The sequence below is a fragment of the Dipodomys spectabilis genome, unplaced genomic scaffold (genome assembly GCF_019054845.1).
Source record: "Dipodomys spectabilis isolate Male_0828 unplaced genomic scaffold, ASM1905484v1 ptg000001l, whole genome shotgun sequence".
NCBI classification, from domain to species: domain Eukaryota; kingdom Metazoa; phylum Chordata; class Mammalia; order Rodentia; family Heteromyidae; genus Dipodomys; species Dipodomys spectabilis.
In genome coordinates this window covers 18,384,097-18,405,418 of record NW_024870678.1, presented here as the reverse complement: position 1 = coordinate 18,405,418, position 21,322 = coordinate 18,384,097, and the positions used below count along the sequence as shown (strand labels likewise).

The following is a 21,322-nucleotide window of genomic DNA, read 5'->3' as shown; positions in this document are numbered from 1 at the left end:
ATTATGACACTTAAAATAATTCACAGTAATAGAAAATAACAAGAAGTAACCAGACTGCTGACTTTCAGAAGTTATGCTACATTAACACGATAAATTGTATGCAGCTATTGAAGGTACATATAATAAGATATATTGAATATACTCTCTCAAGCTTAGAAATCCATTTGCTTGGAGTCAAAGCCCCATAGGATTTTAACCTATCATGAATATAATCTTAAAAAGGAGAAGAGACAAAGAGTAACTGGCCAGCTTACATATAGCTAGTTAGAGAAGTAACCAGGCCTAAAATCCAAGAATTGGAAATAAAATTACTCATCATTCACATACATTGAATATAAAACATCACTTCAGAAAGCTGGCTTAGCCAGGCACTGATGGCTCATGCTTATAATCCTAGCTACTCAGGAGGCTGAGATCTGAGGATCATGATTCAAAGACAGCCTGGGCAGGAAAGTCTCCACCAGAAAACTGGAAGTGGCGCTGTGGCTCAAAAGGTAGAGCGCTAGCCTTCAACTGAGGGACAGTGCCCAGGCCCAAAGTTCAAGCCCCACAACTGACAAAACAAAAAAAAGGTTGGCTTAAGTAGTAGCTCTTTCTTTTTCTATGATTAAAAGAGATACTGAGAGTGACGTTCACAATAATTTTCTGAAAATATGAGATTGTGACATCAATGCTACCAATAACAATGAATCATAATTTTTGGCATTAAAGTCAGTTTAGATGATTCTAATTATCAACTAATCACAGTAAAGCACAATTCTGTCACTTGAAGTATAAAAATCTACATTTTCTGACTTTCTAATTTTTGATAACCAACTAAATCTTACAAAACTGAATTATAATAAGCAAACAATCCTCACAAGGTATAGGACTGCATACCTATGCAATTCCAGCACTAGAGAGGCTAAGTTAGGTGGACTGTGAGTTTTAGGCTATCTTGGACTAAACAGTGAGAAAGAGAGAGAAAAGACATGAGGCTGGCAGGGAGTAATCACAGGCATACCAGAAAATGTGACAGAAGGATTGGAAACTAAAACAGGTATCCCTAAGCAAATAGTACTTAGGGGAAAAAAAGTGAGAGAAGCACAAGAAAAGAAAGTAAGAGGATTAGCTCAACAGACAACAGCAGAGTAGCAGGACTTCCAAAAAGCAAGGAAAAAGAAGATGAAATTATCAAAGCCTCAATGACAGAACATTTTCTGAAACTGAATACGAGGCTTCTGAGTGAAAAGACACTGAACCTGACAAATAAAAGGCCAACACACAGACATACCATCATAAAACAGGGCTAGAACCAGTTGCCAGAGAGATTCTAGAGACCAGAGGCCCACAGCCCAGATAAAAGGAATCAGAATGGACTTAGAAGTGCAAAACAATGCCAGAGGTGAGAAGGCAGAGGTATGATGCTGACATTATCTGAGAGAAACGTTCTCTACCTAGAATGTATGACCTAGGTACAATATGAAGTGAATGTAAAGCCAGTCTGCTGACATCTTCAAACATGGAGTCAAAAAAATATGTTTCTCCAACACCTGTTCTTAGGAAGACACAAAAAGAGATGTTTCAGCAAAGTAAGAGTATACCAGGCCAAAGAAAGTATATGATTATACTTCGTGCTTTTGAGGAAAATGTTATACATAGGAATATATCAGCAAAAAGAAATCTCAGGATGGAAGCTTTGTAAAGGCATCGTCTGTCCTCTCAGGCGAATACAAGTACTTGCCTGAACTGGAGGAAGAGAGTTAAAGAACAGAAGAAACTAAGACTAACTGCTAAGAACTACAATTCGTATACTGTAGTTTCTGACTCAAAACACATCAGGTCAATTGGAGACCTTGTAAATTTTAATAAGAAAACAGAAATACAAAAGAAAAAAAGCTATAATTACTGACTCCAGGAAATACGAAAGGCAATAAGGGAGAAATAACTTGGAAAGACTGTTCAGCAGTGAACAGATTTACTTATTCATAATGATAACCTGGAAGAAAAGCAAACCAACATTCCTTTACTGGAAGGCTATTAGGCAAAACAATGGCAAGATCTAAATCCTGACCTGCCCTAAAATAATATTTAATAAATTTTAAATAGATAAGCTGAAGATAAATAAGAACATAGGCAATATTTTACAAAATAGGACACAAAATATAAGTAATGACTAGAAGACATAAAAGTTCTTGCCACTGGGGAGCCAGACCAGGGGGAGGAGGACTGAGGAGGAAGGGGGCAGACTGTATTCTTTTGTTGCCAAAACCTGCAAGATTCTGGCAAACATATTCTGGTCATTTTTCTTCAACAACATGTGGTACAATCTATAAAAAGTTAAAACTTTTTATTGTACTAGTTCAAGATGTGAAATATTATACATTATGTAACTTAAAAGCTGGTTTTCATTCAGCTGAAGAGTTGAGTTTATTCCTGAGAAACTTGAAATATAAAGCGAAAGCTACATGAATTATTTCCCTCTTTCTCTTATATGGCTGGAAGCATCTTCTATTCTCAAAAGCTTCTGGTAAAGCTGGAACGGAGTTGCTGTCCTTGTTTACTGACCTTATTTAAAGGACATCATAAATATCAACGTATTTGCACAGCAGTTGTGAGACATTCCAATAGTTGCACTAAGATGTCCACTGCAAGGCCTATGGCCAGCTCCAGTTTGAATGTCAAGGATTGGCCAGGATATTATTTTTTTAGAAAGAGTTCAGCTGTAAGTAAAGAGCTCAGTGAACTGCCTATCACAATATGTGACCTCTCTGTGTCAAAATCCCATATGTCAAATCTGAGAGTTAATTAAATTTTTTATTACAAAGTTAATATATGCTCCAGAAACCAAACTATTAACAAGAAAAAAACCTGAGTTTAGTTTTGATGGTCTTGTTACATATTTTTGTATCTCCTTACAAAATTGCTTATGCATCTGTTCTTTTGAGAAAAAATAAAGAACAAAATATCATACCCTGATATTTCACTTGCCAGTATTAAATATTCTTGTAAATATTTAATTCTAATATGATGCAGATATACTGTAGATACAGTAGAAGCTACTGTGGTATTCTCAGTGTCAACTACTATAATCAGGGCTCTACATTTTTCCATTGAGAATTTATCTTTGCAGATTCTTTAAGATGTTAAATTTTTTTTTTAAAAGAGCATAGTATTAGAGAATGAAATATTTTATTTTATTCTGAACTGAATATAATAAGACATTCTATCTCCACTTTCTCCAAGTACACATTCAAAACACTAAATTGTCACTCATAATTAAAAAGAAATTATCAAGTGATAAATGGCTACATTCTATTTATTCTCTGGCCCCTAGTGTCTAACCTAAAGGGCTCAAAATATGTGTACTAAATAAAGCCATGCCGCACACACACACACACACACACACACACACACACACACACACACACACACACACACACACACACACACACACACACACACACAGAAATTATCTTCCAAGGAAAATCTTGGAAGAATGCTTACTTCAAACTATGCACAGCCACTTTGCATACTCCTATGGCTTGACTAATTTAATTGTAGGGCTAAAATGTCTTGAAAGAAAAGCCAAAACCAAACCACAACAGTTTTCATTTCTTTTTTCTATTTTTTTTGTCGGTCATGGGGCTTGAACTCTGGGCCTGGGCGCTATCCCTCAGCTCTTCAGCTCAAGGCTAGCACTTTACCACTTGAGCTACAGCGCCACTTCCCCAAACCAAAACAGAAAACACTTACCTTTATCCGGTGATCATCTGTGTCTGCAACAGTGGCTACTCTAATAAACATGGGGTTTCTCTTGTCCACAACCTCAAGCTTCATTTTCTTCTGGAATCCATGTGGAGGTTTCTGCCACAACAGAAAAATTTTAGAGAGATTTTAGGGGAAGAGCAGGTGGACTCCATGGCACAAAGAATAATAAACAGATGAGCTATTTAGGGCACCAACCTTTCCAACTACTCTCGAGTTACAGATTGGCTCTGGATGGCACCTTCCCAATCAAAAAGCACAATCCCTACACACATGCAAGAGAATGCCATGAGAACCTCACCAAGGAATCAACAGAAACACCGATGCAAAGATATGACAGTCACTTGATTAGGGAAGGTAGGAAATTATTCGCACTGACTGGAGGTGACATGGCAAAAGCCAATAAAAGCATGAAATTCAGTTTTAAAAAGAGAAGAAAAGGGCTGGGAAGGTGGCTCAGTGGTAGAGTGCTTGCCTTGCATGCATGAGGCCCTGGGTTCAATTCCTCAACACTACATAAGCAGAAAAAGCCAGAAGTGGTACTGTGGCTCAAATGGTAGAGCACTAGCCTTGAGCTGAAGAGCTGAAGGACAGCACCCAGGCCCAGAGTTCAAACCATAACCACAAAATAGAGAGAGAGAGAGAAGAAAAACGCTGAAGATGCTGAAACAAGATACCAAGGTTAGAAGAGATGATGGATGCAAAAAAGTAGAAGACAGTTTAGAAAAAGAAAATGAGCTATCAAAATAAACAAGACAGATCTTAGGGATAAGAGAGCTGAATAGTCAACAGAACTATAAACCCGTGAATAAGTGACAGGCTGCAGAAGGCAAGGTGATTGTTTGGTTTTCTGTAAAGAGTGCAATATAATAAAAATGTTGCTGTACAAGTTAATTGAAAGAACTATCAATGCAAGCCACCTGGAAAAGGAGCACTAGAGACATCTTCATGGTTCCCTCTGAGATGTCACTAGACACAGAGGCTGATCCTGCCACAATTTCATCCCATTTAAAGCCACATGTAATGCAGCTGTGCACGGCAAAGCCAGCTCTGTACTGCATTAGACCCACTCACAGTAGAGACAGCAGATAAAAACCAGTAAATATGACATAACTCTTCACGTTATTCCTCTTTAAATCCTGATCTTACTATCAGGGTAGGACATGTAAATATTCTGTTTCTCTTCATGTAGCATGGTATTTTGCTTTTCATATTCTTGATGCTCTTTTCATCTATACTTGAACCCAAATCTATGAATTTTATCACTAAAAATTATATACACATAAAAGTATCATTTGAAGAAAATTACTGTTTATGATAGATGTGGCTATATTTTTAAGAAAATATTTTTACCCTATCCTTTCTATCCATTCTATTTTTTTATCCTATTCAAATCTATTCTTCTTTTCTTTGAGACAAGGTCTTACCACATATATATCCTAGACAGGTCTAGAATTCATCATCCTCCTGTCTTATCTTCTAGATTTGTAAGATTAAAGGTGGGCACTACCCCATTTAGCTATTAAAACTTGTTTGTTTTCCTTTAAATTCATGAGAAAATATAAATGATAAAGATATATTTTTTTCTTTAAACTGATAACACTTGGTGGTTTTTAATGATAGAATTGGTATGGGTTTAGATATGGATGAAACCGAAATCAAGACTGTAAAGAGCAAAAACCATGCTGCATGAAGAGAAACTCTATTTAAGAATTCGATAGTCATTTAAGGTAATATACATATATACATATATATATTTTTTTATTTCCTACTCGTCCCTTGAATAGAAACAAAGTTTACTCTGAATCCTACTACGTTTGACTCAAAAAGTAATGACTCTGGATTAGATACTATAGTACTAAACACAAATGGCCTTGCAACTTAGGAATTAAATATGCCGATTTGTGGCAATAAAACCAAAGACAGCATCTCCACTTGCCATAATCAAATCTGAAGAAATTACAAATACAATTTTGCTTGCAAGTATTTTCCTGATTGTCTTTGGACTTTCAGAATAGTTAGCATATAAAAAAAAGGTTAGCTGTAAGATTTCAACCACTCAAGTCTCAAGCAGCATTATTTTTCAAGAAAACTTTAAAGTCCAAATGAAAGTATTTTTAATATGTCAACAGCAAAAATTACGGTAACAATTCTGAAAATTATGACTTTAAAAATTGTAAAACTCAGTCAGGTGCCGGTGGCTCACACTTGTAATCCTAGCTACTCAGGAGGCTGAGATCTGAGGATTGCAGTTCAAAGCCAGCCTGGGCAGAAAAGTCTTTGAGAATCTTATCTACAAATAACCACCAGAAAACTGAAAGTAGCACTGTGGCTCAAGTGGAAAAGCACTTGCCTTGAGCTGAAGAGCTCAGGGACAGTGCCCAGGCCTAGAATTCAAGCCCTACAATGACAAAAAAAAAAGAAAAAGAAAAAAAAAAAGGAAAACTCAAGCTGGGCACTGATGGTGCAACGGTATAATTCTGGCTATTCAGGAGGCTGAGATCTGAGAATCACTGTTCAAAGCCAGCCCAGGCTGGAAAGTCTTTGAGACTCTTATCTCCAGTGAACCACCAGAACACTGGAAGGGGAGCTATGGCTCAAAGAGGTAGGGAGAGAGCCTTGAGTAAAAAAGTTCAGGCACAGGACCTGAGGTAAAATAACTGGAAAAAAGAAAAAACTTTGTGAAACTCTAAGAATGTCTTAGTTGGTTTCTCTTTTCATTCCTGTTCTGGTTTGCCAGTATCATCTTTTTCTGTTCTTAAATTTTATGAACAAATAGTATCATCAACACAAATTAGAATAGTACAAAATGCATTGTCTTACCACTTTGAAAGCTCTTGCAGGAGCAGGTAAAGAATTGGTTTCTTCTAAGTACTTATCCCAAGAAAAATGTTTCACATTAGGATGACCTAAGAAACAAAGAAAAATATAAATCCTATAAAACTTAACCTAAATGACAATGAGAACAAGAAGCTATTCTAAAAAATTATGAGGTATAGTTATAGCTATAATCTAGGAATTAACATTCATACACATATAACTTGAAACTTGCTCAATGTTCAGAATTATTTACAATATTGACTTTTTCATCTTGACCATGATTTCTTCTTTTTTTCAGTCCTGGGCTTGAACTCAGGGTCTGGGCATTGTCCCTAGGTGGCTTTTGCTCAAGGCTAGCACTCTGTCACTTGAGCCACAGCACCACTTCTGACCTTTTCTGATTATGTGGTACTGAGGAATCGAACCCACGGCTTCATGCATGCTAGGCAAGCACTCTACCACTAAGCCACCTCCCCAGCCCCATGATTTCTTTGTAGATAAAAATCAGTACAAAATAGAAATCATTTATTAAAAGGAATATAGAACTATTATATATACTAATACATGAAAAATCTCAATTATCTTCTGTATGGTTAGGCTGAAATATAGAAATATACCGAAATTATAGATTATATATAAAAATAGCTATTACTTGCTCCTTTCCACTGCCTTTCAAAGTTCAAAGTCTATTAGATAGGCATGAGCAGGAATTAATGGGGGTCCAGAAGAGTAGGAATTTGCTACAGAAGATGACTGAACAAATCTGCAAATATATTGGTAACAATGGAAATCAGGTTTCTCCTTGACAGAGAATATGCCCGTAGGAAAACTAGGATGGTATTAATGATGTTAGATATGAATCAGACAAATAGCTTTCGATCCATCGGTAGAGAGAGAAGTAAATTTTTGTGCATTAGGGACTAATTCATTTACATATAGGTAGGCATATGCAAATATGCAAATAGGTGTATTTACATGCATATAAACATACAATTAGGTATATTTACATATACTTACATATTTGTATATTAAATATATACATATATATATATATATATATATACACACACACACACACATATATGGGGGGAGGACTGGAAGCAGACAGATCCTAGTAGAACAAGTATAAGTAGTTACAAGATCTTAGTTTGTAAGTATCATCCTCTGCAGAAAAGAACATGGATTCTCAGGGAAATGGACAACTGTAGGGTGGGTAAGGTAAGCATAGGGCAAGCCTAAATCTGGTAGGAACAGTTGTCCTCAAAAAATGAAAGAACATGTCCAAAAAACATAGAAATCAGCTTATATCTTCTGAAAATCCAATACAAAAAAATTGAGGTTACAATGTTTATTTGAACCATTTTTACATAAACAGTTCAATAGCATTAAGAACATTCAAAAACTATTATATATTTGGCTATTTTTAACATGTAATTTTGAATTATTTATTTATTTTTATTTCTATTTTTTGCTGGTCCTGGAGCTGGAACTCAGGGCCAGGGCACTGTCTTTGAACCTCTCTGTGCTCAAGGCTAGTGCTCTACCACTTGAGCCACTTCTGGCTTTTTCTGCTTATGTGGTACTGAGGAATTGAACCCAGGGCTTCATGCATGCTAGGCAACCACTCTACCACTAAGCGACATTCCCAGCCCCAATTTTGAATTTTTTTAAATTTTGCCAGAAGTTGTATTTTTTTCTTCTATTAAAACCAATGAAAGCTAAGTGCTGGTGGCTCACACCTGTAATCATAGATACTCAGAAGGCTAAGATCTGAGGACTGAAGTTTGAAGCCACCTTGGGTAGGAAAAGTACATGAGATTCTTATTTCCAATTAACCACAAAATGCCAGAGTTCAAGTGACTGAGCACTAGCATTGGACAGGAAAAGCTCAGCAATAGGACCTAAAAGGAGACAGGGATCATTCTGTCTCATCCAGGAAGTCAGCGGTCATGCTACCACCCCTACGCAGCAGTATCAGCAGGAACCACTACAGAATGTCAATGTTTATTCACCAGGTCTCTCATCATTACCAAAAGCTGGTAACAGGAAGAAAGAAAAATCCAAGAATCCTCACAGTAGTTTCAATGAAACCAAATGAGGGAGTCAACTATGTACTCCCAGCTTTGAGTGTTCTATAAGCCACCAGATGTGGAAGAAGTGGACACATGAAATCTTCTGGATAGAACTACATTTGGGCCACCAAGTCATTATTAATAACTTGTCTTAGTATTGGATGACTTTTGTCTCTTTTATGTTTAAAACAGATCTATATGTTAGTCAGGCCACCAGTTTCCCCTTACTCTCTTTAGCATACAAGAAAATTTAGGAAGTGGAAGGTACTAGATTTGCATATCACAGGAATGGTCAGTCCTTGAATGAATAAATTATCACACACCCTGAATGAGGCATTGTGTCAAGGAACAGGGACAAGCCATACAATAAAGCCAGCTGTTACAGTGGAATGAAGACTAGTCTCTGAAGCTCCTCAAGGAGTCTCTGCTCTTACAAGCTGTGGAGCTCCATCTACAAAACAGCTGGCAGTAAAGCAAGGACTCATTCTTTCCTGTGATTTGAGAAACCTGTTTTACTTGTGTGCCTGTCCACAGAACAATCCTCCTAACCAACGAGACTTCATGTAAGCCGTTGACCCTGCCTATCTATTCCGATCAGCAGAGATCGTAACACCTTCCACAGTGACATGCTCAACTATTCACAGTCTTAGGATGCTGCTACAGAAGATGCCCTGAGCATATGAGAATAACTCAAAATGACATACCACAAGGACACTGTTCATCAGCAGTTACACTGCTTCCTGTCAGAAGAAAAACTGAGAAGGCTGCATGGCCACAGGCACACAGCTAAAGCACCCAGAAACTTCAGACAACAGAGACAGCACTAACATGAGCTGCAAAATCTATCTGGAACCAAAAAGCACAACAGAAAGAAGAAAAAAAAAAGGACAGCAAACAGGAAAGCTCTAAAGTAAGTAAGAGATCGAAAGTCTCAAGGTTCTCAGTTGAAGGTGAGCTTCTCGCTTCTGTCAGAACCACCACGACATATGTTGTTCATGCTACACCTACAGTGCCAGGTCCCCTGTAGGCACTTGTCTGTACTTGTCCAAGCTTAACAATGCAGGTGCACATATAGCCCAAGTACAAAGATAGCATCATTAAAATTCAGAATTTCCATTCATAAACATCATGTGGGAAAATAGACTGTGTGCATACGCAGGCTAAAATTATCCTTAACTACACTAATAAAATCAAGTCTAGAAATGAACCTCAAACTGAAGCATAAAAGATTTATTTAAACAGAATTTGCTTTCCCAAAGAATACAATGCTTCAGACTCTCGTGGAAAGTTAGGACAATGACTGAAGGAACAATGAGGGTCAGAAGACCACACGTAGCCACAGTATAATAAAGTGTTACTGTAACATAACCACATTCTGCTAGGTGCACTGTCTATGGCTACTTTTTCATTACAACTAGGTGAGTGGTCGTGACAGACTTTGGCACACAAACTTAAAAGCAGCCAGATGCCAATGGCTCATGCCTATAATCCTGCTACTCAGGAGGCTGAGATCTGTGGATCATGGTTCAAAGCCAGCCCCCGCAGGACACTCTATGAGACTCATCTCCAATTAACCACCTAAAAACGTGAAGTGGCGCTGTGGCTCAAAGAGGTAGAGTGCTAGCCTTGAATGCAAAAGCTCAGGGCCAGTGCCTAGGCCCTGAGTTGAAGCTCCATGACCAATTCACAAAACAAATACAAAACAACAACAGCAACAACAACAACAAACACTTGAAAGTACTTATTACCTAGCTCTTGGGCTAGGAAGGTGGCTCAATGGTAGAGCGCTTGCCTTGCATGCCTGAGGCCCTGGGTTCGATTCCTCAGCACCACATAAGCAAAAAGAAAAAAGCCGGAAGTGGCGCTGTGGCTCAAGTGGTAGAGTGCTAGCCTTGAACTGAAGAGCTGAGAGACAGCGCCCAGGCCCAGAGTTCAGGCCCCATGACCGGACCAAAAAAAAAAAAACAACCTAGCTCTTTACAGAAAAACTTTGCCAACTCCTAAAATACAGTAGGCCTGCTTTATTCTCAAATATTATTACATTTGATTTTGAGCAAGCGGTCAAAATGAATGAATGAAAGAATCCATCAATGAGTGAATAAAGAATCAAAGGAAATTTCAGAAACTAAGGCTTGTGTGCACAATACTCAGCTTATCTGATGAGAACTCCTTGATTTTGTGTTATCACAGTTATGTTTAAATTGTGTGATCCACCGAGTGTTTCCTTGCCCTTAATTTTGTAAAAATATTCCTCCCCAGAAGCAAATGGTAACCCCAAAACATGGGAAATGTTATGAGCTTATGGGGTGAAGGGTCAGTTTTAGATCTGTTGAAAGGTGGCATGTTTTGTGCAGAAGTTGGGTGTAACTATGGGAAAAATGAACTGAGCATGTGCAATGAAACCCATGTATCCTGAGCACACTGTTTTCCTTTACAACAGTCTCCTTGGAACCAAAGCCCTGGGGGCACCAAGCATCTATGTATATGAACAGTGTCAGGCACCAACCTGGTGGAGTAATAAGGGTTCTTCTGTGTTCTTTACACCATCCAACAGGATGAATGTGTGGACTAGATGCTTCACACCTGTAGGATATATAAGTTAAAAAGTTGCAATTATCAGAAAAACTCACAAATAAAAGTAAATGTTTTAACAAGGCTGGATACCATGAACACGTTACAGAGTTCTGACTGGAAAACAAAACTGCTAAGCCAAAGGATGTTGCAGTGTCCCCATATATATATACCAGCTAGATTTTTTACTTTAGAATAGCACATGGATCTGACACCCAGCAGTTTTCTTTTGCTATATTTGCTATATTTGAAATTTCACATATAGCCCAAGTACAAAGATAGCATCATTAAAATTCAGAATTTCCATTCATAAACATCATGTGGGAAAACAGACTGTGTGCATACGCAGGCTAAAATTATATTGGCCTCTCTAAGGGCATGTTCAAAGACAGGAAGCTCAATCTTTCCCGGAAAGTCACATGCTATTTTTATTACCCACTGGGATGGTAGAGAATGTATTAAAACAAGGTGCCTCTTTTTCTCTTCCCTCTCTGCTCTGTCATCTTTACTCTAGTCAAGCATACATTTTTCCAGAGCCTTTTTATCAACATGCAAACTGAGTGCATATGATTCCTTGCCCTTAAGCATATTTGTTCTATATGTTCCTAACCATAATGCACTTCATCCATTCCTTTGCTCACTCATTGAAAATGATGCTCCAGACACTGGGACAGACCCTGAGGAAGGTGAAGCCAATAAGAAAGATAGAGTCCTGCTTTCATGACACTTAGTACAGCAGGGAGAGACAGGAAATGAATAAAATGTAATGGACTCCCCCCACCCCCCCATCCCTCTATGTCTATGGAGCACTGGTCCACAATCCCTTCAGTCACCAAAGGCAGAGAATGTAAAATAGAGTAGCAGTGGCCTACAATCTCAATGGACATCCTCCTGTACACTGTAAACTATTTCTGGATTATCTATAATACCTAGATCATAGTTTCTAAGTATAACATAATGCAAATATATAAAATAGTTGTTATACTGTTATTCTGTTATACTGTTTAGGAAGGTAATAAACTCCTGAAAACCCTGTGCATATTCTGTACAGGTGCAACCATTACTGGCCTAACTGTATTTTTGATCTATGTTTGTGATCTGCTAATGTGGAGCCCATGAGTACTGAAAAAAAACTGTGTATGTACTTTGGTGGCATAATGCTATGCAGACAAAGGAAATAACTGAACAGACTGAGTGAGTGCAAAAGTCTATTTCTTCATACAGCCTAGTCAAGACAACCTCTTACCAGGTGTGGTGGCACAAGTCTATAATCCTAGCACTGTGAAGGCTGAGTCAGAAGGATCGTGACTTCTAGCTGGCCTGGGCTATGTAGCTAGACCCTATCTTTTTTTTTTAAGACAACCTCAGGTAGGCATGGTGGTGCACAGCTATAATCCTAGCTACTTGGAAGGTTGAGTAGGAGAATTGTGGTCCACAGCCAGCTGGGAAAATTGCTAAGACTCTATCAAAAAACCAACAACAGTAAGGCAGCCTTGAGTTCACTACCCAGTGCCATAAACAAAACAATAAAATAAGATGATTAAGCTACCTCTTCAATAAGGCAACATTTGAGCCCAGCCTGGAAAGAAAGACATGAACAACTCAAATATATAAAGAAAATCAATTCTGGGAAGAGGACACAGCAAGTGTAAAGGTTATGGAAAGTAACCTAGCAAGATCGTCTCAGAAATAGAAAGGCATGAGAGCCAGCCACCAGGTGACTCGGGCCTGTAACCCTAGCTATTTGGAAAAGCTGAGAACAGGGTCATACTTTGAAGCCAGATCAGGTAGAAAAGTTCCAGAGATTTCTGCTCAATCCATAGCTAAATATCATCCTTAGTCTGCCATCCCAAATTACAGGTGAGGCTGAGACCGAGAGGGTTGTGATTCCAGACCATCTGGGCAGCCATGGCCATCCATTTTCACGGATGAAAGCTAGACGTGGTGAGCCCAGTTACAATGGGAAGTCTAAAGTAGGCAGATCAACAGTTGAAGTGCATGGCAAGACAGGAAGGAATACTCTATCTCAAAATAACCAGCATAGTAAAGGGATGGAGGCATCGCGAAGTGGTAGAGCCACCAGCTTGGCAAGCACAAGGTATTGAGTTCTAACCTCAGTCCTGGCTAACCATAAGTAAAAGCCAACAGAAGGAAGCAGGAAAATGAGAGAAGAGAAAGGTCCATGATGGCCATAGGCTTGGGGTTTTACTGAGTGAATTAGAACATCATCATGGCGATGGGAGGGGGGGAGTGTTTAGGCAGAAGAGTCACTTAATCTGATTTATATTTTAAAGTAATTGCTCAGCATATAGGGAGCAAGAGAGAGGGTATTTAGAAGGCCGCTGCAAGTAGATCCTGGTGGCCTGGACCACAGGGGTGGTGGTGAGGATAATGGGAAATGACAGGGAAAGAAAGAGAAAGCAACAGAGCGAGTTAATCTGATTAAGATGTAATACATGCATGTGTGAGATACCATGGTGAAACCCCTTTATACAATTAATGTACACTTAACAATGTATGACAGGAAGGAAAACGGGTTCTGTTGGGGGACAGGGGTCAGTGTGGGGGGAATGGAGCTGGTAAAGGGCAGTGAATGTGACTAAAGCTATATACACATGTGGAAAAACACAACAATAGAACCTGTTGAAATTGTCTTAAGAAGGGAGATGGGATGAGGGAGAGCAAGTATGGAAATAACAAAATGAGACCTCCCGTGTAACTAATATATGCCAATGGAAATGAGTTTTATAAAAGAATCTCTAATATAGATTAAAAGAGCTCTTCCACTACATAAAATACAAACTAGTCACAACAAGTTTAAAAAAAATGAAAGAAGTTATAGAGACAGTTCTATGAAACCATGCTTAATGGAGCTTTTTAGGACACAAGGGAGGTTTTATTGTTGAATCTGGGGAGTTGCAGGAGGCAAGGTAAGGTATACAGGAGAATTAGACTGTTTTCAGAAATAATAAAACTATTTTAGTTTTAACCAGATGAGAAGTATTCCCTTGGTTAAGGCAAGAAATACATGCTAAGCAAATCCTTTGATCAGAGGTTCTCAGATGCTCAAGACACAGCAGGTTTAAGACAAGTAAGAATTCTCCCCTTTATGCACTAGCAACGTAGCCTACTGATTCAGGCAGAGGCGAGGAACCCGTACCTGAAGAAGTGCTCCCCTACCTCCCCCCTGCAGGCCCTGCAGAGCCCATTACCCAGTCAGTTACTGGGTAGAGACAGGAAGGAGGGCAACACAGGTACAGACACAGGGAAGTCCCTTCTGACTGAAATAGGAAAGAAGACAACTGAGAGGAAGGCCAGGAAGAGGGCAGAAGCCTGGGAACCAGGTGAATAAAGTTCAATTGTCTGAAAGAACAGGTCCATTGGAGTTTAGCAGCCACAAATGGGAATTCAAACCAGTCAGCATGACATTTGACTATTTCCATTTCCATTCAACTACTCAGGGACAGGCACATGGTAGACAGAATGTTGGATTCAATCAGGCTGAAATTTTGCCAGGCAAATGTAGTATAAGTAAATGGAGACGAAACTCACAGGAAAATATAGTAGTTAATATAAATACATAGGCACTTAAAGACATATCAGATTACCATCTTAAAAAAACGGGTTAGAACGTTTCCCCATATGTATTCTCAAACATAATAAGTACTCTGAACTTTTTAAAAATACATAAATACAAGTATGTACCGGGCTAAACTACTCATTAGGCACAGTCAAAATATTTCAGAACAAAATAGGATATAGGAGAGAGTTCCAGTGTACTCATGAACATATTCAAGACTGTGAAGAAACGAGTTCTGAGTTGTGTAACTTAGCCTTTGCTGAAAGTAGTTTAATCATAAAACACCATATATTCAGCAAATTATTAACATCACACTGAACACTAGTGTTCTATAGAACACAGTTTGGGAAATGTTAGTCCAAAAGGCTTGGCTTGCTCTAGAACAACGGAGGATCTGGAAACCTCAGCAGAATCCTCCAGGTAGGCAAAGAGAAGGTAAAAGGCCCGGATGAAACAATGGCTGTTGCTTCTAGTAAATAAAAAAGTCTCATAGATACTTAGAAACAACTCTCTAGACAACAAAAATTTAGGCGAATAAGATCAGCCCACTCACAGATTCCACTCTGTCCTTCTCATGAAAACAGCCTTGTACAGGAAACCATAGGAACTCAACATTTTCTACTTTAGAAGAAAATACCATTAGATGTTCAGTTAAAAAGCTTCTTCCTTCATTGACTTGTTATCTCAAACCCTTCTTTCCCCAAATTACTTTTATCTGTTAAGGTTACAGGGTGATGTCACTAGTTGGGAAATATGAAAGTAAAACAAGCACAAATCTATCAGTGCTAAGTTCATGTGGCAATCACTACAGTTCTTCCAATATACATCTTCATGGTTTAATGCGCTATTCCTTAAAATGCATCATTCTAAAATGGCTATATGTAACTATGAAGCTTTATTATTTGCTTTAATAATTTTTTTAGACAATCATTTATACCATGGCTTGTTACTAACTATACATTATTATGTATTATGTATTTTAGGAAAAGATTGCATATGCCTTCATTAAGAATGTAAAAACAGCTGGGCATGGTAATATTCCTGTAGTCTCAGTATTTGGGTAGCAGAGGCAAAAGGATACATAGTGAGCTCTAGGCCAATCTGAGCTGCCCAATGAAATCCTTTCTCAACCAATAAAGCAAAAAACAAAAAACCAATGAATAATATATATATATATATATATATATATACACACACACACACACACAAATATATATACACACTTCTTTAATTTCTTTCCTCCTTAGTCTACTACAACTGTAGAGTAATATTTTATAATTATCTGCCAGACTCATGATGATTATTTGAAAACAATAACAATATTTTTTTGTCAGTTGTGGGGCCTGAACTCTGGGCCTGGGTGCTGTCCCTCAGCTCTTCAGGTCAAGGCTAATGCTCTAGCACTTGAGCCATAGAGCCACTTCTGGCTTTCTTTTTTTCTTGCTTACGTGGTGCTGAGGAATCGAACCCAGGGCTTCATGCATGTGAGGCAAGCACTCTACCACTGAGCCATCTTTCCAGCCCCAATAATAAATATTCTTTATACTCTTGATCGTACTGGATTCCTTTACAAATTGCAATTAAGAAACACACTTTGGCTTATTATTGTTACTAAAGATAAATACATATTGGTCAAAGTCTCTATTTAAAATAAGCCAATAGGAAAAATAAAAATAGTACTACTGTTATCTATTTTCCTGTTTCCACTATTTCATTCAAAAGTTAGAAGGCTGTGAACTCTACTCAGACACTAAGAAGTCATCTCTTAGTCCCACCTAGTGTTCAAAGGCAGAAATGTAACTGCAAAGAAACAGAACTTGAATCATATTCATCCTCATTCACCCTCTTCATTAGTCCCCCCTCTTCCACTGACATAACCCTGAACCACAGAACTTGCTTTACTTTACTGTCACTCATTTTTTTGGTGGTGTGTTTTAAGTTTCAAAGTTGTTTCACCATGGTATTTCAATTGTGAACCTATTTTAATCAGAATTTAACCCTCTCTATTCCTTTCTCTCTCCCTGCCCTCCAACCCCTTGTTGTTTTTAATTTTTTTAAGTAGTTGTACAAAGGGGTTTCACTTCCACAGCTAATGCACACATACAGGGCTCCACAGACCTGCATAATAATGGCTGAGTTTCTTTGGAGAACCTTATGCCACTTGGCCTCTTCCACACCCTACAACATGACTGCCAGATTTCGATCCAGTGCCCACCTCTTGTGATTCCCCATAGTAGAGAAATATCCCTGCTTTACCACTAACCCACAAATACCACACTTCATTGTGGTGAGCTCCCTACTTCTCCTTGCCATCCCTACTTCACAGACAATCCCTTCCCCCTAGTAGTAGCACATTAACTAACTTGCTGGAAGCTCTACCCCACAGTGACTTGAAAAAGACAAAAGTGATAAATACCATCTTAAATTCCCTGGTGTCAACAGTGTTGAACTTTCCTTTCTTCCTTTTTCTCTGAGATAACCCATAGTCTCAGATACTTCCACTCTCCCCCCTCCACGTGCTGAGACCTTCTTCTGCCCCCAAATAGCTTGCCCCACAAGCCATGCTCAGGGAGCTATCCGTGGCAGCAGATGTCCCATCAGGCAACAGTCATCCTCGTTTGCTTCCAGCGTCAAACTTTTCTGCTTGATTTCTCTTTCTCATTTGTTTCTGCACCTAAAAGTTACTTTATTTCTGATGCCAGGTGATGATATAGATCTTATTGTTCTACCTGTTGGAAAGGAAGCAACTGAAGCCTACAAGAGTGAAGCAAATACTGGAAATAACAAAACAAAACAACAGCTTGCTGCCAGTCCATACATATCCTACACGTGGGTCACAACACAAGCTAAGGCTTTCTTTGGCCAGGAACAGTTCATCCCTATCTCTGTATCAATTCCTTTCTTCTTTCACAGAATACCTCACTCCCATGTCCTTCCAGAAGCCTTCCCCATGAATGTTCCAGTGAGGGTGAGCCAATCCTTCATTCCATGCATCTTTGTAAGCCACAAGTGGTTGCCTCTAATAATTAGGCACTAACTAGCCAGCAACTACACCCAACCAAAGCAGAGCTAATTGTATTTCTCTACTACCCCACATTATAAGGCCTCTGTGTTAAGCTGAAAGCTTCCTGGGTTCCCTTCGCTCTGGAACCCTCACATCAACACCCAGAGCTTCTCTCCCTTAACGCAGTGATGACCAGTCTGCTGACTTTGAGACCACTCTAAGTCAATTACCATATAATGTTCCCACTTCCAAATGCTTTAGTACGATTTTAAGAAAACACAATAACTACCACGCTCAATTTATAAAAACAAAAAAGATCCCTCTATGAAAACAGCTGGCAGTACATGTAGAGACAATCAGGTTTATTCTAAACCACTAACTCGAAGCTGCTCTTCTTCATGGGCATACATTTCACTGATGGGTACCCTTACTCATTAATATACTATAATGAAACAGATCTAGCACTGGAGGAAGCTGCAATCTCATTCATTTAGGTTTTGGTACTAAACATCCAGCCAGTCCTGTTGCTTTGCCTTCTTGGATGCTCAAGGACAAGGCCACATGAAAGAAATATTTCTTTAAATAAAGTCTGCTTTAAAGGAGAAAGGGGGGGACTGATCTCTTTATGTTCTGCCCCTGACTCCAACCCTCCAGTCAAGGGAAGGAAGAAGGGAAAAGAGGTTGTGTGCAGAGGCTGGGGGATATAAGGCCCTCCCTTCATTCCTCTCTTTCTTTCCTGGATTCAAAGTTCTTTCTAGTTCCAATATTTTGTAACATAGAAGATGACTCCTAAGTCCAAAGGCTATCCAAGGAACTTAATCAACCAGCTCAGAAGAAACACAAAGGGGAAACAAAGGTTTCTAACTGTAATCCCTAGCTACTAAGGAGGATGAGAACTGAGTCTGTCAGACTCATACCTCGAATTAACCAAAAAACCTGAAGTAGAGGTGTGGCTTATGTTGTTGAGCACCAACTAGGCTTAAGAAAGCCAAGAAAGAGAGCCCTGGTCCTGAGTTCAAGCCCCAGTACCAGCGCGCGTACACACACACACACACACACACACACACACACACACACACACACACACACATACACACACACACACACACACACACACACACACACACACACACACACACACACACACACACACACACACACACACACACCCGTGCACAAAACAAATTTTTCAATCCTACATACTGTTCATCATGTTCCTTTGTAGAAGGTACACATTTCATTACAACGAAACACGTAGAACACAGATACATGTTCTCCAATCCCCAGTGCATATAAAAAGCGATGTAAGATCGCTGTTCAATTCAAATCGAAAAAAACAATCTCATTTCAAAGCTACTTTAAACAGAGTAAGGCTAGCCAATATGCAACCTCAATTACACACCTAAGCAATTGATGTAGATAAAAACCACTTCAAATATCAAAGAATATAACATTTAATAAAACTAGAGAAGTTCCAGTATATGTAAACAATTTTCAAGGTGCCTTTATTTCATATGAAGGAAAAGAATACACTGTACTTGATTTCTGACAATTAACAAAATATGACTTTGTGTCAATAGTTAGAAGTGTAAATAATCCTCAAAGCCACACCATCCTAAAAAACAATAGCTCAGGTTGTGCTCATAAAAGTGTGCAGAGTTTTAAGTTCTTTCTCAGAAAGAACCTTGGACCCTTTCTATTTTTCTCCTGAGGCATTCAGAATCAAAGAAAACTAGATGTGCCAAATCCTCTCACAATTTCTCATTTTCCCCAGGACAATATTTTAAAAGGCAATATCTGTTATTTTAAAACAGCAATGTATGCCTTTAAAACACAGTAATACCTATAAAATCATACAAATACACTAATATCTGCTCATTTTGTAAAAATCACATAAAAGCTTTAAAAAATTCTCCCCAAATAATTTAGACTGTAATTTTAAAAAATAATTCACATGTTTAGTGATTAGTCACATACAAAATGTTATATGCAGTTGACTGCCAAAGTATCTTAGGGTTGGGATTTTGAGAATAGAAATACAGAGGAAATAATACTGCCTGTAAATTCATCATTGTTAGTACTGAGTAAGGTCTCAAGGGGACAAATTTGTCATTGATTTTGTACATGCCTATGTTCAAAAAAAGGTTTTTTTCCTTGTTATTACAGCCAGGCATGGTGGCTCATAACTGTAATTCCAGTTACATAGTAGGTGGTAAGAAGGAGGAGCACAATTTGAAGCCAGCTCAAGCAAAAAATTATGAAGATCTCACTGCAACCAACAAGCCTGGTGTGGTGGGATATGCCTATCATCCCAGCTACGATGGAGGCACAGACAGGAAGATTACTATGCAGGCCAGAGCTGGACAAAAAGTTTGAGATCAAATAACTAAAGCAAAAAAGGGCTAGGAACATGATTCAAGTGGTAGAGTATCCGCCTAGCAGAAGGCTATGAGTTTAAATGCCACTACTGATAAAAAGAAAAAAAAATATTCCAAACTGAATACAAACACATTTTATGAGAAAAAATTATGCTTTTCAGAAAGATATGGAAATTATTAAATATTCTGAAGAACTTGATCTTTTGTAATATAATCAAAAAATGACTTGTCCACAAGTCTTAACACATTACAATAAATGTAACAAATTAAATAAATCATAGAAACAAATAGTAGAAAACATTTATAAATCTAAATAGTAAATGGCTTTGAACTGTAAAACAATCCAATTAAAACTGATGAATGTCAAAGAATCGACTTCAATGAATAATGGGAATTATTGAAGAGTCTGCTGAATATTTAAACATATGAATGCAAAATAGTAGAGGATCTAGCAGAGGATCACAATAGCTCAATAGCTATGCTATGTACATATGACCTTATAAAATGATGCTAATCGAAATGAACCGCAAGATATGAAAACAAGAGATTTTTTTCTTTAGTGTATTGTATGTTGTTATTTCATTTTTCTTTTGTTTTTTTTCTTTTTCCTTTGGTTTTACCCTGTTGTCACCGTTTTTATTTCCGTACCCTTTGTATTGTATGTAAGTTTATCTGATTTGGGGATGGGAAGGGGAATCACAGAAATGGTGAGACAAAAGACAAAGGGTGAACCAATGCCACAGCACCACTCACAAGACACTGTGGTGGAAATGAACTTTACATTTTGGCAGGAAGGAGAGTTGGGTGGAGGGAATAAGAAACTATGAAAAACTGGATTGTTTTTGCATACACAGGATATTTTGCTGAGCTCTAGCAATCCAAACGACCTTTTAACTCTTTGTAAATAAAGACATCAATGACTTCATTGAAAACAAACAAACAAAAGAAGCTAGGGATGTAGTTCAGTGGTAGCATACTCCAGAGGAATGCCCTGAGTTTCACCTTCCAGCAAACAAACAAACTTGACAGCTTTATTACAACTATTTTTTTTTCTTTTTGGTCAGTTGTGGGGCTTGAACTCTGGCCTGGGCACTGTCTCTCAGCTCTTCAGCCCAAGGCAAGCACTCTACCACTTGAGCCACAAGGCCAC

The 21,322-nt window shown here is 38.4% G+C and overlaps 1 protein-coding gene across 4 annotated transcripts in view; it reads right to left on the bottom strand.

Moving 5' to 3' along the window:
• The window catches only part of L3mbtl3 (L3MBTL histone methyl-lysine binding protein 3), a 103,245-nt gene that overhangs the window by 39,260 nt on the left and 42,663 nt on the right, over positions 1–21,322 (bottom strand). For all 4 annotated transcript variants that reach the window (XM_042695032.1, XM_042695161.1, XM_042695228.1 and 1 more), the window contains 3 exons: positions 11,146–11,222; positions 6,571–6,656; positions 3,736–3,846 (listed from right to left, as the gene is read on the bottom strand). In XM_042695032.1, coding sequence (XP_042550966.1) covers positions 3,736–3,846; positions 6,571–6,656; positions 11,146–11,222 — 274 coding nt within the window. The remainder of the gene's footprint in view (positions 1–3,735; positions 3,847–6,570; positions 6,657–11,145; positions 11,223–21,322) is intronic.